Source organism: Manis javanica, chromosome 1 (genome assembly GCF_040802235.1).
Source record: "Manis javanica isolate MJ-LG chromosome 1, MJ_LKY, whole genome shotgun sequence".
Classification (NCBI taxonomy): Eukaryota; Metazoa; Chordata; class Mammalia; order Pholidota; family Manidae; genus Manis; species Manis javanica.
This window is the reverse complement of record NC_133156.1, coordinates 229,407,317-229,424,626: the sequence shown is the minus strand read 5'-3', so window position 1 is coordinate 229,424,626 and position 17,310 is coordinate 229,407,317. Positions and strand designations below refer to the sequence as shown.

At 44.7% G+C, this 17,310-nt stretch overlaps 1 protein-coding gene across 11 annotated transcripts in view; it reads left to right on the top strand.

Moving 5' to 3' along the window:
• KCNS3 (potassium voltage-gated channel modifier subfamily S member 3) overlaps positions 1 to 5,843 on the top strand; it is a 36,669-nt gene extending 30,826 nt beyond the window's left edge. For 10 of the 11 annotated variants that reach the window (XM_073216240.1, XM_037026587.2, XM_073216213.1 and 7 more), the window contains one exon: positions 3,832 to 5,843. In XM_073216240.1, coding sequence (XP_073072341.1) covers positions 3,888 to 5,363 — 1,476 coding nt within the window. In that variant the 5' untranslated portion in view covers positions 3,832 to 3,887 and the 3' untranslated portion in view covers positions 5,364 to 5,843. Of the gene's footprint in view, positions 1 to 1,270; positions 1,867 to 3,831 lie in introns of all 11 variants that reach the window. The other variant, XM_037026588.2, reaches the window with a different exon arrangement.
• Positions 5,844 to 17,310: the final 11,467 nt, after the last annotated feature.

The following is a 17,310-nucleotide window of genomic DNA, read 5'->3' as shown; positions in this document are numbered from 1 at the left end:
ATTGCTGGGTCAAAAGGTAAACACCTTTGCCCTCTTTCTAGATCTTGCCAAATTCCCTTCCAAAAGGTTCTCCTTCATTTTGCATCCTACTCCTTCCCCACAGACTTATTAATAAAGTATGTTATCCAATTTAAAATTTTCTTCCAATTAGATAGATGAGATGTGACACTTCAGCATAGTTTTAATGTGCATTTATCCTATATGAGCAAGGTAGAGCCTTTTGTCCCTGTTCCAAGACCCATTGCATTTTTAATGTGAAAATATCTCTTGTGCATGCTTCTGTATTGTTGTTCTTTTTCTTCTCGATCTAAAGCTTTTTGTGTATTAGATATATTACCCTCTTGTCTGTGATATAAGTGGCAAATATTTTCTCCCATATTAGAATTTAATGTTGCTTATGACACGTTCTTCCATACACAAAATTTTTACTTTAATGTAATAAAATTTATTTCTTTTGTTTTTTTATCTCTATATTTTGAGTCATAATTTGGAAAGTTTTTTTCTATAGAGGAATTGCCTCATATTTCTATTCAGTATGTGGATGGTTCACTTCATATAAACACATAAGTATATACATTTGTGTATGTATATATACCTTCATATTTAATGTATATTTGTAATTCATATAAAAATATGTTTATATTAATATAAATTATAAATATATACACAAAAATATATGAATTCTAAATATATATAAATATATATAGATATGCCTGTGATCTAGTCAGTGTTTTCTGAGTAGGAATAATGAATGGCTGCTAAATAAATGCTGGCCTGTAAATAGGAATCTTGGAAATAATGATGCTCAGCATCAGCTTTTCTCTGCGTCCCTTTGAATGAGTGAGCCAGCGTGCTGTAGACTCGGGAGGACTGGCTTGGCGTGATGGCCTCTAGCTGGGCTTCTGCTTTAGCCCTTAAGGGCTGCATCATGCCCACTCATCTCTTCTGATCCTGCCTCCTCATCAGCAGAATCCCAGAAGTGTGAGGAGCAATGGCATAAAGAATGCTTGTTACTGGGGAGGGACTGTCGAGTGCGAGGGAGCCTTACCACGGATTGTAAAGGTGGGCCCTCCTCGGCCCTGCCGGCCGTGGTGGGACAGACACAGCCAAGGAAGCCAGCACTGTGCTCTGGCCGCGTGCACAGGGGACCCCAGCTTGCCCTCTCGCGGAAGCATCTGATCTGATCAAAAGATATTTTTCCTTTCCTCTCTTCTGAAAGACCCACAATAGGAAGCCACGGTTTTATGATGTGCTTTGCTTTTGTGATTAGACTTGACGGAATGCATGGACCTCATCACGGGCTCTCTGTCACTGACGTGGAGTGAATAAAAAGCCAGGAGGCCAGAGCAGGGGGAGTACTGTTATAGACGGGAAGAGTATTCTTGAGAGAAGTGACTGCAGAACCACTGGGCTATTGTTGCACACCCTCTGATTGGAGACCGACTAGTGCAGGTGTATCAGGTACACAATGGAGGCAGACCCTGGCTTTCTATCATTGTGGCTTTTTAGAATAGCCCAGGAGACGAAAAGAAGCCACCAGAAGATAACGTCCATTAGAGTCTTCATGCCAGCTTAGCTGAAACTGGCTCCTTGGAACATTTTACTGCTGTACTTGCCGTGAGTGAAGCCTGCTTCCAGAGATCTGAAGTTCCATAAATATTTGGACCAAGCATGAGCTCTGATTTAGGCTCTTCAAAAAAGGCGTCTAACAAAGATAGAAAGCAGAGGTGGAAAAAAGTCTTTTGAAGAGGTCAGCAAATCTATGAAATAACACGTCAAGCCCTTTGGTTTCATGGGAATACACTCAGTGTTCTCTCTTGAGAGCAAATGACATGCGTTCGTTATGACTGCAGGCTCCTGCCCTGGGTGAGTGGCAGAGGGCTGTGCTTTAAGGCTGTGTCCTCTGGTGTGTCCTTTTCCGAGGAGGAATCTCTTGTCTCACTGATAGCCTTGGCTTTCCGTAAACATAAGGAGTGAGAAATTCCTTCCTGAACTTTCTGCCTCTTCTTACGGTGTCACTCTTCTCTACCCACATATGCAGAGGAGAAAACATCCCCCTTTAGCCTGGGCACTTCCTTGTCCTCTCCTTTCTTTCCACTCAGTCACCAAGTACTGCCAATTCTACATGATAAACTTCCCTTGAATTTGTCACTTCCTCTTATATGCATCCTCACTGTTTGTGTTGGGAGTCCTCACCTCTTCTCACCTGTTCTTTTGCAGCCCCATCTCCCCAGGAGCCTTCCACTCTGCTGTGAGAGGACTCTTCCTAAGTTACAGTCACAAATAAAACCATGCCCACCTATTGATTAAGATTGTTTAGTGGTCTTGCCTACAGGTAACATTCAGACTCTGTGAACTGATACATAATGTTCTAAGCAATCTGGTCTCTGCCCACCTTTGGTGTCCCCTGTGGGGAATGTCCTTTCCTCTTATTTGGCCAACTCTGTTTGAACCTTTAACACTTGAGCTGAATGTAACTTCTACTAGGAGGCTTCTGCAGGGAGGGGTCATCGCTCTGGGTCATCGCTCTTTTCTCAATAATCCCAAACATACTTGACTCAGTTCTATTATAACACTTCCCACATTGGGTTATTGGGTTATAATAGGGGAGAAAATGGGGGAGAGGGTGTATCTAGTGGAAGTAGCATGGGTTTTAGGGTAAATCCGACCTGGATTTAAATCCTGGCTCTACCGTGTACCTATCCTATAAACTTGGACTCAACCTCTCTGAGTATCCATTTACCTAAACACTCACCTTATGGGGTTGCAAGGACTGAATGGCATAATATGTACAAAGTATTTAATAGTCCTCTGCAGGAACTTAGTATATAACAATCTCCTACCTTTCTTTTATCTGTTCCATCTGCTGTGAGGAAGCATCAGTTACTGGGTGATGGTCAAAATCTACTATTTTCTCGCTGAGAAATCGGTCTGGTACATCTTGGTTAGTGTGAACCAAAAACAGGCTCCTGTATTGGGCCAGTGGAGACTTGAGTATATGTGGAGAGATTGTGCTAGACCGTCTGTGAGGCGAGGGAGAAGGTGGGAGAGGAGTGTGTTTGCCTCAGGAAACTGATAGTGCAATTAACTTAAAAACAGTTCACCCAAGTCAGTTTCTCCCCTTGTGGATGTACCTGAAACACCATCCCATGGAGTGTAACTGTATCTTTAAGACACAGGGTACTTAAGGACAAGGAGATAATTATATCTCTTGATTGTCCACATCCAAGCAGAGGGAATAGGGCTTCCTTTTAAATGGGTGAAACACTGGAGCATAAGGGGAACCTACATCTTTCCTGAGAGCTGAGCTGAGCCCCTAGTGATGTGCAGTGGGGGGTGAGGTGCACAGCAGAGAGAGAGCTGTTCCTGACGGTGCATGCACAGGCCCTGGGGAACAGGGAGAGATGAGCAGCAAGCCAGGCAACAGCTAGCCTATCACATCTGAACTGAACATTCCCAGATGCGGGAGCCCCGTGGTTGAGACAGGAGATGCTTGTATTGTGTAACTCGCCCAAAATGGATTGTTTTGGTGGGGGATGGGAGGTAAATGCAGGTGCTTAGAAAATAGAGAAATAGGAACTAGGGTTCATCGAAATTACATGGCAGTCTTCTTTTTCCTAAAAAATGGATCTGTCAAACCCAGTTTTTGAAAAAAGGTCTGTTTTGTGTTGATTTTCCTCTAGTCCAAATGTGTAATGCTGTATTCCTTTCTCGTCGCTTCCCTGCTTGGCTCGTATCATACAGAGCCTATCATCCTGGAAAGGGCAGATTAAAAATAAGCTTGGCAAGGCACGACGGGACAGCGCTAATGCCGTCTTGTGCTTCTTTCAGGTATCGTGTGAAACTTGTCTCCCTTCCCAGCCAGCTCTCGGCCCCCTCTATCCACCATGGTGTTTGGTGAGTTTTTCCACCGCCCTGGACAAGACGAGGAACTTGTCAACTTGAACGTGGGGGGTTTTAAGCAGTCCGTCGACCAAAGCACCCTCCTGCGGTTTCCCCACACCAGGCTCGGAAAGCTGCTCGCCTGCCACTCGGAGGAGGCCATCCTGGAGCTGTGCGACGACTACAGTGTGGCCGACAGAGAGTACTATTTCGATCGGAACCCCTCCTTGTTCAGATATGTTTTGAACTTTTATTACACGGGAAAGCTGCACGTCATGGAGGAGCTGTGCGTGTTCTCCTTCTGCCAGGAGATCGAGTACTGGGGCATCAACGAGCTCTTCCTCGACTCCTGCTGCAGCAATCGCTACCAGGAGCGCAAGGAGGAAAGCCACGAGAAGGACTGGGACCAGAAAAGCAACGATGTGAGTACGGACTCCTCCTTCGAGGAGTCGTCTCTGTTTGAGAAGGAGCTGGAGAAGTTTGACAAGTTGCCATTCGGTCAGCTCCGGAAGAAGATCTGGATTCGAATGGAAAACCCAGCCTGCTGCCTGTCTGCCAAGCTCATTGCCATCTCCTCCTTGAGCGTGGTGCTGGCCTCCATTGTGGCCATGTGTGTCCACAGTATGTCGGAGTTCCAGAACGAGGACGGGGAAGTGGATGACCCTGTGCTAGAGGGTGTGGAGATCGCGTGCATCGCTTGGTTCACCGGGGAGCTGGCCATCCGGCTGGTGGCCGCTCCCTGTCAAAAGAAATTCTGGAAAAACCCTCTGAACATAATCGACTTTGTCTCCATTATTCCCTTCTACGCCACGTTGGCTGTAGACACCAAGGAGGAAGAGAGTGAAGACATTGAGAACATGGGCAAGGTGGTCCAGATCCTCAGGCTTATGAGGATTTTCCGCATTCTCAAGCTTGCCCGGCACTCGGTTGGACTCCGGTCTCTAGGTGCCACACTGCGACACAGCTACCATGAAGTTGGGCTGCTGCTTCTCTTCCTATCCGTGGGCATTTCCATCTTTTCTGTGCTTATCTACTCTGTGGAGAAAGATGACAGCATGTCCAGCCTCACCAGCATCCCCATCTGCTGGTGGTGGGCCACCATCAGCATGACGACTGTGGGCTATGGAGACACCCACCCAGTCACCCTGGCCGGGAAGCTTATCGCCAGCACGTGCATCATCTGTGGTATCTTGGTGGTGGCCCTTCCCATCACTATTATCTTCAACAAGTTTTCCAAGTACTACCAGAAGCAGAAGGACATTGATGTGGACCAGTGCAGCGAGGACCCACCGGAGAAGTGTCACGAGCTCCCTTACTTCAACATTAGAGATGTGTATGCACAGCGGATGCACGCCTTCATTGCCAGTCTATCTTCTGTGGGGATTGTGGTGAGCGATCCTGATACCACTGACGCTTCGAGCATTGAAAACAATGAGGATGTTTATAACATAGCATCCCTGGAGAACTGCACAGCAAAATGAGCAGGGACATGCGTGCCTGTATGTCATGTCCCTTCCTGATGTTAGGTTAACACAGCTTTACTAAACCTCAAAGGGTTTGTTAAAAATCATTTAATTCTCAGGGTGGACCTTCAGCCATAGTTGGACATTCATTGCTCCAGAATGATAGAATTGTCTTTATTTTTCTCAGTGAATTAAATGCCTTGTTCTGAAATTTATTTTTTAAAAGAGAGAGTTGTGATATGATTTTGGAAAAAAAAAAAAAAGAGGTAAATGGTTCTGGGTGGGATTTGTTGCCACGGCTTGTGTATCATTCTGTGTTTGTCATTTTACTCACATTGAGCTGACTAAATTTTACCAACCAGTCGAATCAGAGGCGCAGCTGACTGAAGACTACATGCATGTAAGATCCACAAAATGAGACAATGCATGTAAATCCACGTTCTTGTTCTAGACATGGAGATTAGGAGCCTAATAAACCGCCTAATTCAGTTTGGAGAATGTCTTGGTTTTTTTTTTTTTATATCAAGTAAGTGTATTTCAATATGTTCAAAATGCTTTTTGGAGCATCCGGAGTCCTTTCTGTATGTTTTTGAGTTTCAGATATGCATCAACAATGGGCTAGTTCTTTCATTCAGTGGACTTAATGGTGGTTGGCAGGTAGAAGGATCACTTCCACGATTAAGCCATATTGTCCAGTGTTAAGGACATATTCAAATCGGCATATATTAAGGAGCCCTGTGCCATTACGTGTATGTTTCCAGTATATATTTTGTATCTCTTAGTTTCTCTGCTGTGAGAAAATCTCATCCCCTGAAAATTATGCAGAGCAGAGTAAACCTTCACACTCACAGGCAGTTATTAAATTCAGTGAATGGTAAAAAGCAGAAATGTACACACACACAGATGCGATTCATTATGACCAAAGGAGTGAAACTTAAATCACTGGGAAAAGCTGTGCCAGCAGCTATAAAATGAGCCAACATTTACAAATAGCCTTAGACCCAGTAATGGCTTCATCTTGTGTGGGTATGCCTTACAACAAAGGAAGACATACGTACTCATTTCCAGAGCAGTGACGGAGCAGTTCTAGCCCATGCAGGGAGGATTTAGCTAAAATATTCATTTTGGAGATGTACAGTGACTCTAACTCACGCTGTCAGACTGTTTCTTCCCCTGGGATCTTTGGAAGCCAAGAGCCACATGGATTTGCTATCCAACTTCTTATGTTTGTAGATGCATTTCATTGAAAGAAGGGTGTTTACTGTAGGTTATCTGGTGAAGGTAACTCCGGTTCCTCAATCTTCTTCATGTTTCTGAGACTTTTGAGTTGGATGGGTGTTTGTAGTCACTTTTAAACCTGAAGGTTTATTACATCCCCTGTCCATCTGGAAAAAACATCTTTCTTTTTTCCAAAATGCCTTTTTGATCTTGGCATAAATATAGTTTTGAAGCATAGCAATGGAGTGTGGGATCTGGTTTTATTAAAGATTTCCCAATTAATAGTGAAGTAACTGCAAACTGCTTTTATAGTAATAATAATGGTAGCAGTAATGGTGACAATAGCAACAGCAATAGTGATGAGCTACATTGTAAGTGCATTGCCTATAGAATCTCACTGCTTCCTTACGTCTCTGTCAGAAAGGGTTTATGACTGTCCCTGTTTGAACATGAGGAAACAGCTTCACAGGAAAAGCAGCTTAAGTGGGCACAGTGAACAGGAGAGGCGGGCTGAGAACCCCAGGGGCCTGAGCCCAGAGCCAGTGTTTGAACACTGCTTCCCATTCCGCTGTGTTCAGGAGTGGACTGAAGGTGCACACCAGGGCAGAGGTCATCCGAAGAGATAAAGAACAACAAATTCTATCAGACTTTGATTTTTCCAGGATGTGAGTCAAAAGGGGAAAAAGCTGGCTTGTGTACCTTTCCTTTCCTGACCACAAAGCTGACACATTTGTTTGCAGTGCAGTTTTCTAGAATTTCCTCGAAGCTGGAATCACTCTGAGGGGCCTTCCTTGGCTTGGAGTGGCAGGCGCGTGGGAAACCCGTGGTTCTAAGAATTCCGGTATGTTTCAGCCTGTGGGAACCGGAGGGGAGCTTCCACACCTAGATCCTATTCCTCCAAGCTTGTGTGGTTGGAGCTTATAGGAGTTGAGTTTCTGCCTGGATTGCCTGTTAATTCCCAGAGGGCTTGCCCAAGTGCTCAGCAGCCAGGGAGGGAGCGGCAGCTTCCCTCTGGGCTTGGCCAGCTGGAAGTCACTCTCCCAGACCCCTCACCTCAGTCCCTGCTCTGCTCTTCATCATCTGCGGGCCTCTAGTGACCCAAAGCTGCAGGACCTTCTTGTGTTTACGCCTTTTAGCTTTCCCACAGCCCACGTGGAGCACCTGGGTTTGTCCCGCATGGTGAGACGGCGGGTTCCTTCAGAGGGAAAGGGTTGTCAGTGGCTAAGCGCCCACTGCACGGGGATGCTGGCGGAGGAGGGGATGGAGGGGCAGAGGAGGAACCAGGTGACCTGTCCCATTTCTGGTGTCCTGTTTCTGTGCTGAGCAGTCCTGGGCATTGAGGTTCACTTGTGCTGAGCAGTCCTGGGCATTGAGGTTCACTTGAGTGGGCCCAGGCCCACTCTGGGTGAGTTTTGCTTTATTCTTTCAAATTCCTTGTCCCTACTCTGTGACTTCTTCTCCTCCCTCAGATTTGTGTTGTCATCTTCAGCAGCAGCTCTTCATGGTGATTTGGAAGAACATCGAATCACCCACAGGCCTACCCCAGCAGCCTTGATTTCCTCCTCAGCCCTTTGCTGGAGACAGTCTGCTTGCCCGTGTTTCCACTCAGCGTTTCTTGGGTGCTTGCTGGCTGTGTGCTCAGGGTGGGCACCAGGGTAAGAGAATGACACATGGTCTCTGCCCCCAGGGAGGCTTTAGGCAAATGGCAGATAAGTAAGTCATCTGACTTCTGTGGGTGAAGGAAGGCTTCTTGGAGGAGGTGGCATACCTGAGCTGAATGGGAATATTCACCTTTGAGATCCTGGTGCATTCAGTTCAGTTTTAGGGATAAAACCTTCACTGACACTGGACAGGCCCCAGCCACAGACACTGCTCATCTCTGCCTTGGGGGCTTCTCTGTTCTCCCCTCTGTGGAGCACTCTTTTTTCGTTAAAGGATCATCCACATTTAGATGTACTGATCCTAGTTTCTTCCTGTGTCAGTCGCTGTGCCCACACAGGTAGACTTATTGTTTGTTTGCTCTTCCTTTTTTTCTTTTTTTCACTGAAATATTAGCTCCAGTTGCTTTAGTACCTGCCTGAGCTCCCCCCCCGTGTGCTGATTTTATATTTGACTTAGAGTCTGAGGGCACTTGGTATGGTCCCCCTCTAGAGGGTCACAGTGGGCCATTGTCTTGGGGCTTCTGTGCTCTGAGTGAGACCCCTCCCCCGTCCTATATTATAGAGGTTGATTAATGTTACTGGAGAAGCTTCTCCTAACATTCAGAAAAGGGTGATTTGTACCATTTGAAATTGTAATTACCCTCTCATTTTGAAACACAGCAGTCTCAATATGGATCTATTTAGTGTTAAGCAGTTGCCCCATGTTTGCAAAAAGGTGTTTCTCAAGTTCTTAGAAAAATCCAGTCTTTGGATGTATTGCATAACCATTACTTTCCAGTTACTTGGCATTTCTGAACACCTAATTCAGGTAAGAATTTGTATAGATCACGTGTTTAAGAGTCACAGGAAAGCAGGGAGCCTCAAGGAGTAATTGAAATGATGTCTGCTGAGACCTTTGAATAATCTGAGACGGGTAAGTATTTCCTCAATTTTTAAAGCTCTCCAGAGGCGGAGAGAACACCCCTGACATCCTACATTTCACCTAAATGCTGCCAGGAGCATTTTAAAGTTCATTTGTCCTTCTTTACCCTCCGAAGGTGGAATCAACTACTGAGGGCCCCTGAATAGGAATGTCTGTGCTCTTCAAGCCATTCTGTTTCCATTCAGGTCTCTCTTCTCCTGCTATAAAGAATCCCAGTTTTGAGACTTGTATTCACTTTTTTCCCCCCAGGAAAGTAAGAGAAGGATACAAAATATTTATTAGTTGTTTATTAGCTGTTCCCGAATTTGAACAACATCCAAATGAGTTAGGTGTGTTAGTGAAGAGTGCAAACAATTTCCCCAAGTGTCAGTTCCCCATGGCTTCGGTGACAAGTTATCACAAACTTGTTGGCTCAAAACAACAGAAATTAATTCTCTCACAGTTCCGGAGGCTAGAAGTTTGAACTGAGTCTCAGGGGCTAAAGTAAGCTGTTTCCAGGGTTGGTTCCTTCTGGAGGCTTGGAGGGTAGGATCTGTTCTGTTCCTCTTCCAGCTTCTGAGGGCTGCAGCGTTCCTTAGCCGTGGACACATCATGCCGGTGTGCCTCTTTTGTCACATCTCTCTGCCTCCCTCTTGTAGGGACACTGGTATTACATTAGGAACCAAATCTCCCCATGTGAAGGTCCCTAATGTGGAGAGGGACCCTATGGAGAGGATTTCCCTAATTTAATCATAGTTGCAAAGTCCCTTTGGCCTCACAGGTAACATGTACAGGTTACAGGGGTTAGGATCTAGACATCTTCGGGGACAGGTATTCAACCTTCTGAACCAAGATTATGCAGCTACTAAGAAGCCTGAATTTTGTTGTGATGCTAATACAAGTACATCACGTTGGCTGGGAAAAAGGAAGGACAGATATGAACATGGGTTTTGGCATCAAACTTGAGAGCTAATTCTATTTTTGTCTGTGATCATAGACAAGCTCTGCAACCTCTCTGAGCCCCAGTCTTCTCATCTGTCTATGGAGTTGACACTGACCTTCTCAGATGTGTAGTGTGAGCATTAGGCTGCCTCTCTCTGTAAAGCATCTGGTGCAGTGCCTGGTATAAATGGTCTTCCTTATATTATTACCATGCAAGACTCCTTTTGGCTTTTCTCAGGTGGACCCCATACAGGAACAGGCACGTGCAGTCCGATTGCAGTCCGTGAATGAAATCAAACACAATTTGACTGTTGAGACTTTTACACGTGTCAGTAGAAATGTAATTGATGAAGTATTGTTGTGTGAAAAGATACTGAACCTAATTTACAATGAAGAAATATTAACCTCAAATAGAAGAATCATATTTAATGCTGGAGCATCTTTCAAGTGCATTGTGTGGGTTTTTGGAAAACAGAAAATGACATTGAGATGCAGTGGGTTTGCAGATGGGGAAGGCACTGGACCTGGCATCCCAATACCTTCTATTTGTGTTCCAGATCTGTTCATTTCTCCCTGAAAGGGCTTGAGGAAGCCTCTTCACCTTTATGAGCCTCAGTCTCTTAATATATAAAATGGGAACAACAAGATCATGGTTGTGTGGGTGTACAAATGCTTCACTTATGTTCTATAAACACTTAAAGTAAAAAGCTATCACGAGGATCTTTTTCCCTTATATGAAAAACAAAGAGAAAAAGCCACTACCCTTGTGTCTATGATGGACTTTATTGGATCATTTAAAAAGAATCAATGAACAGAATATTTAGTTCCTGAAGCTTTGTGTAACTTTATTTGAGTGCAGCTTTCTTCTGCAACTACCAATTACCAATCTGAGTATACATTTTATCCGAAAGTTCCATGGTGCTGTAAGGCCAAATGTATGAAGCACACACAGAGCTCTTTTTCCAGTAGCAATTATCTGATGAAATTTCGCCTTGTCTGCAGCAGGCGAACCGGATATATTGCCACTGGAGTAGGGAGCACGTGCTATGGTATTTATAAACTGTAAAAGATGTTTGTCAGCATGAACAGCACATGCATTCATCCCTGAGCTCTGGCAAGAAATAGCCTCATTGTTTCTGAAGAGCTAATGATGGATTCATTGTCAGCACATCTATTGCTTCAAGAGATCCTCTCCTTAGACAATGATGACTCCAGCATGTGCCGTTCTGATGATGCACTGAATAGAGCTTAAGGCTCTGGGTCAGTCACTCGACCCATCCTTCCCTGGGCCAACCCTGACAGATTCCAGACCACGAGAAGAGTCAATGGTGTCATAGAGAAGATGAGCTGTGGGAGGTTGGCACACTCACAATTCCCAATTCCCATCTTCATTTCTCTTAATAATTACCAAGAAAAAGTCTTCAGAGCTGCCTCAGACACATCTCACCTCAACTTGGCGGGGAGGGGGTTCTGCAGAGGCCAGGACTTATGCATGCTTTTCAGGTTCTCGGGGGGGTTGGTTTGCTTTGTGGGAGATGGGAGCAAGAATGGTTCATGTTTGCTGTACCCCTTAGCTCTGGGCTACACTGACTTCCTAGCCAGCCCTTGGAAGCGGGTGGCAAGCCCTCCATGGTGTTCATAACCTTGGGCTCAGGCCTTCTTCCCTGTCCCTTCTAATATGCAGTGGATCTGGGTGTGATATGGCTCTTGATTCTTAGCTTTGACTTCATCATCTGCCCTTGGGTCTTGGAGAATGATTTTCCTGTTCTTCACCCCAGTTTGCCCTCCTTTAGACTACGTGTCTTCTCATTTCAGAGCATTTTCAATGGGAGTATACCCCAGCCATCCTCTTAGGGCATCCCCACATCCCAGCCACCCAGTTCAGCCCAACTTAATACAAGCCCTGCAGGGAGAGACCTGGACATTTCAGGCCATTGGAATCCATGACCTCAGGTGACCAATGCAGGCCTGATCAGATTTCTTTCAGGTTTCATAGCAAGAGTTATCAACTAGCATTAGGAGCCTGGAGCCAAGCCTATGATGTTGTATGATATATAATCGGATTTTAAGTGGACCACCCTTCCCTTACATATTCCTGGTACCTTCGGTGTATCAGTCCTCTCTCATCACCTGGCTGCAGTGGCTCTTGATGGTTATCTATAAGGACTTTGGACTTTGCAGACTCGTGTGGTTATTTGTGGCAGCTTCCTGGGATGATGGGAAAGGGCCTTTGAGCTTGAATTCGGGGTGATTGCCTATTATTTGTTAAGATTATTTGTTAAGATCTTGCCTGATGTTCAGTTTCATTTCAATAAAAATAATTATCAAAGGCTCCACTTTGCTCTGTAAGTAGAGTCACATATTCTGATGTGCAGGTATAAAGGACCCTGCTTCTGCTTACAAGAAGCTCATGGTGTAGCGGACTGGGGATCTGGGCTGCGGGGCTGCTGCGGAGCAGGGAATGAGCACAGGCCTTGGTGTGCAGGGCTTGGTTCAGGGCCTGGCTTCACTGCTTGCTTTCTGTGATCATGGACAGATTGCTTACCCTCTCTGAAGTCTCTGTTTTCTCCATGATTCACAGGAGGCTAATACACTTCAAAAGGTTGTGATAATGCACATTGAGGACATATGGTAGGTACCCAATAAACATTACTTTCCTCCTCTTTTTGTTACCCGATGTTGCACCTTTGACTAAGGTTTTATCACCTAAGATTACCCGAAAGCTTGACATCTATTTAGTGAATCTGAATAGTGTAGACAGTAAACCAGATGCTTCAGACTTCTAATCTCCTTGCTCCCCACCTCATCCTTTGCCTGATAAAATTGTGTTTGTTCAGTGTGATAGGAAATGCCAGTTCTCCTCTGAAGGCAGGAGCAGCCTCTTCCCCCACAACTGATGGCTGGTACAGACATTTCCACCTTCCCCTGATGATCACGTGCAGCATGAGCCAGACACCCCTGAACATTGGGAGCTTCCTTCAGCATTTGCTGAAGGAATGACTTGCTGACATTTGTGAATCCAAAATTGCCTTGCCAAACAATGAGGGACTTTAAGACTAATGTGGGCCCCAAATAACTGCCTCATGAACACGGTATATGAGTGCTGACAATCATCACTATGGTCAGTAAAGGTTTGGGCAAGGATTTCCATCCCCCCCTGAGCACTAGACTTCTACAACAGAGCTGTACAGTTTGTCCTAGGACGAGCATCCTTCATTTCCGATGGTGAAATATTTCAGTCCGACTCTGGAAATCATCTGCGATCAGCAGATCTAATAAAGCTGGGGTTTTTAAAGTAATTTTGATGCCATTGAAATGTGCTGCTATATTTGGAATGGCAGCTGTACAATAATAATATTACATGTGTGCTTGGCACTGGTGTAAGTGCTTTATATAAATTCACTCATTTAACCTTACAACAGCCGCAGGAGGTGAGGTGCTGCTAATGTCCTCCTTTTACCATTGAGAAAACTAAGGAACAGAGAAAACTTCCCTGGAGTCACACAGCTGGCAATTAGGAAGCTGGGATCTGAATCCAGGCACCTGGCTAGATCTTAGAATTTATGCTCTTGACTACAGTAATATACCAGCTGGAATACTAATTTAAATCATATGACTAATGGTTATTTAGAAGTTTAATTGAAAAGATTCTTTTACTATCTTTTAGGAGGCTGAGTTTTTAATATTTACTAATAGCATGACTTCCAACTTTGAATGCTGAGAATTGGTTGCTCCTTGTCTCATGACATTGGTGTTATTGTGGTCCTGCTATGTGACAATGACTTTCTTGAGTATCAGAAAGACTGAGGGACTGGTAGACATGATTCTGTCAAGAACTGTGAAGGATCTGAAGTTTTACCCTGTGTGCCTGGTAACAAGTTAGTTTGCCATAGATTCAAGGATGCTGGCAGAGGACACTTGATTCTTGGGTCTGGCCAGAGATAAAGAGTAATTCGTTAGCTACAGCAACGGCAGTGAATGGAATAGCAGCATTTCCGCCTGCCCCCTGAGTGTGATTGCGTAGGGTGATGCAAGATGGCCTGGGGACGACCAGTGACGTCAGAATGCAAACCTTTTATAATGGGAAGTAGACATATCTGTCTTTTGTCCTACAAGGTGACATTACCTGTATCCCACTGGACAGTAAGCCAACCTGGTCTTTGTTCTGCAGGGCACTCTCTGGAGACGCTCTCTCTGTCTTTTGAGGCTGTTTGCTCTACAAACATCCTTGAAAAAGTAGATCAGAAGGAAAGCAATTCATAGGTCTTTTGTGTTTCCTCTTATCTTGTGAGCATGAATTGTCTCCTAATAGTTCCCTGTACTCCCGAGACTCTAGAATTTCAATGTGAAGATAGAAATAATAGACGTAAAAAATGTCAGACTCATATATGATGACTGCAAAATTTAGACTGTAAATATAAAGAGCCTCTTGGAGGGGAAAGTCATCATGAGCTATGGCAGGTATAGAAGCCTTCTCAGATGAGATTTCTCTAAGTCAGAAGAAATTAGGGAGTGACAGAAAGGTGACCATTTTCTACTGTGTCACAGCTGAGACTAAGTGCTCAGTCTTATAGGACATTGGATGTGGGCTCTGAGCTGGGTTCCAGTCATGGTTCAATTGTTTATTAATTATGTGCCGTAAGCAACCTCTCAACTTCCTAGTTGTTGCTTATTCTTTCTTTCTTTCCTTTCCTTTCATAAGGAGTGTGAATACTTATTACCTGCATCTGTAGAGATCAGAATTTTGGTCAATATCATAGTGAAAAATGGCAAGACCTTTGCTTCTCTACCGCCTTAATGGAAAGTTGAGAAAAAGAGCTGGATTGTCTTTGTACTGAGGAGCCTTGGTGATATGGGCATAACTTACCCAGACTCTGAGTAATTGTTGATTCCTCCTATCTTTACCATCAAGACATGGACTCGTGCTCGCCCATCTCCAGGAAGATTTCTTTAATTAGCCCAGCCCACCCTGACCTTTCTCTGATCATATTGTTGCTCTCAATCCAATGATCATACCCATTGTTCAAGGGTGAAGTTCTGACCATAATCCTGCTCATGCTACCTCTGTGAACTGGCCCAGGTCTGCCACTTTTGTTTCGTTTTCCACTGAAAGCGGTTGTTTGTATACACGCACACACACACACACACACACACACACACATACACACACTTGACTTTTCATGCCTTTGCTTATATTGCTCCCTGCCTCTGGAAAGCTTGGGCTCCTACCCTCTCACTAGCTTACTCCCCTTTAGCCTTTATGAATCAACTCAAGAATTACCTCCTCCTCCCTTAAAAATAAAACAGCTAAACTCAATGCTCCTAAATTAATTTATTCTCTCCACATCCACCCATCCATCCACCCATCCATCCATCCATCATCCATCCATCCACTCATCCATCCATCCATCCAGTCATGTATCAATATCTTGGCTGTATTTATTCCCATTGTATTACAAAATGTGTGTAAGCGTTTTTCCTCTATTAGTCTGTGGCTTTCTAGAGGGCATAATAGGTCCTCCCTGGATATTTGTCCAATGAGTGCATGAAAATGACTGAGTGATTTTATGAACAAATGAACAAATGCTTTGGACCTCTGAGTCAAGACCCTCGTGGAGTGTGCACAATGATGCCTGGTCCCCTAGCCTCTACCGTAAGTGGGCTTGAATAGGAGGGGAGGGCGCAGCCTGTCTTCTTCCCCAGCAACTCCTTACCCTCTCTCTGTACCTTTCCTGTCCTATCACTTACCCCTTTCCCATAGAAGATGTGTCAAAGCTAAAAAGCAGGATTAGAAGGAGCTGGCAGAACTAATCCATGTTTGATATAACCTTTCCTCCTCCCAAGGGCATTTTGGTTTCCAGAGAAGCCTCCTAAACCTCCAACAGCCTTTACACCTGTTCTGCTGAAAGGATCCTGAGCGGTGGGACTCCAGGCACTGGGCCAGAGAGGAACATAGTGTCTCTACATTGTAGTTCCATCCCCCTCTGGTCTGTTCATAGGAATGAAGGCTCTGTTCTCTGTCCAGCCTTCAGGGCCACAGTGAAGGACTATAACCCACATATGTAAGCCTAGAGCTGGTTTTGAGAAAATAAGCATTTCCACAGAAGGCTATAAGTGAGTTTACTTTCCTGTGATGGCTCAGTGGCAGCCTGGGGCCCACTAATTGGCAGCCAGGGAGGACATGAAACGTGACTGTCAACCCTTCCTGAGGGTCCATGTACACATTTTGTAGGTTGAGGAAAGAGCCAGAAGTGGGGGTCTGGTAATCTTGGATTCAAATATCTTACTTGCTGAGTGACCTGGCAGCTACTTCCCGCTTCAGCTTCCCTGCCAGTAAAGGGCGGATGATGAAAATCACCCCATTTAGTTAATGGGAAGGTTACAAGATGTGAAAAATGAAGAGCATTTGGCACAGTACTTAGTAAATAGCAGATGCTTGGTAAACAATATCTAATGTTAGTATAGAAACAGGGCACATTTGTTAATTTGTTTGCTTATTTACTTACTAACACTCCACCTCATTCAAAAAATAAAAACAGTAGCTTAGCAAGAACATTTTCCAATTCCAGCTACCAACTTTAATCCAAACTCTGGAATAGACAAGAGAAACAAGAAGATAAGAATGAATTACATGAGGAAAAGGTAGGAAATGTAAACTAGATGGGAGAGTATGCATAGCTACAAACTTCAAATATATATATTACTGAACTATTTGTACTCTGTTCTGTTGGCCGTGGAGTTAAAGTAGTTTACAAAGATACATCATGACAGGATCAAATAATTAACTACAATATATGCATTCATGCCCTGATCACTTCCCCAAATGACTTTAACTCATACATTTAAAACAAACTAATGCCAGAAAGTTAATAATGATGAAGAAAAACAAAAATGAGTCCACCGGAGGGAAACTGACTAGAGTCAAGATGCTCAGTGTGTGGTTTCTGTGCCTGGTGAGGGGCCCCTGGAATCTGCCCACCCTGACTCCTTATCTCACAGGCACCAACACAAATGGGGCCAACTTGAGACTTGGAGGACCCGGAGCCTCGTTTTCTGCAATCATCTTGTTCCCCCACTTTGCCTCCAATCAGCTTCTCTTCCACTCTGTGCTGACTCTTGGCTTTGATTGCTCTTTGCCCCTCTGCTCTGCCCTCCGGTTTATGCACCAAGCCCTGTTCTCCCCTGTCCCAGGACCTTGTCTCAGGACCACTCTGGCATTCCTTTCCTGGCTGCCCTATCTCGG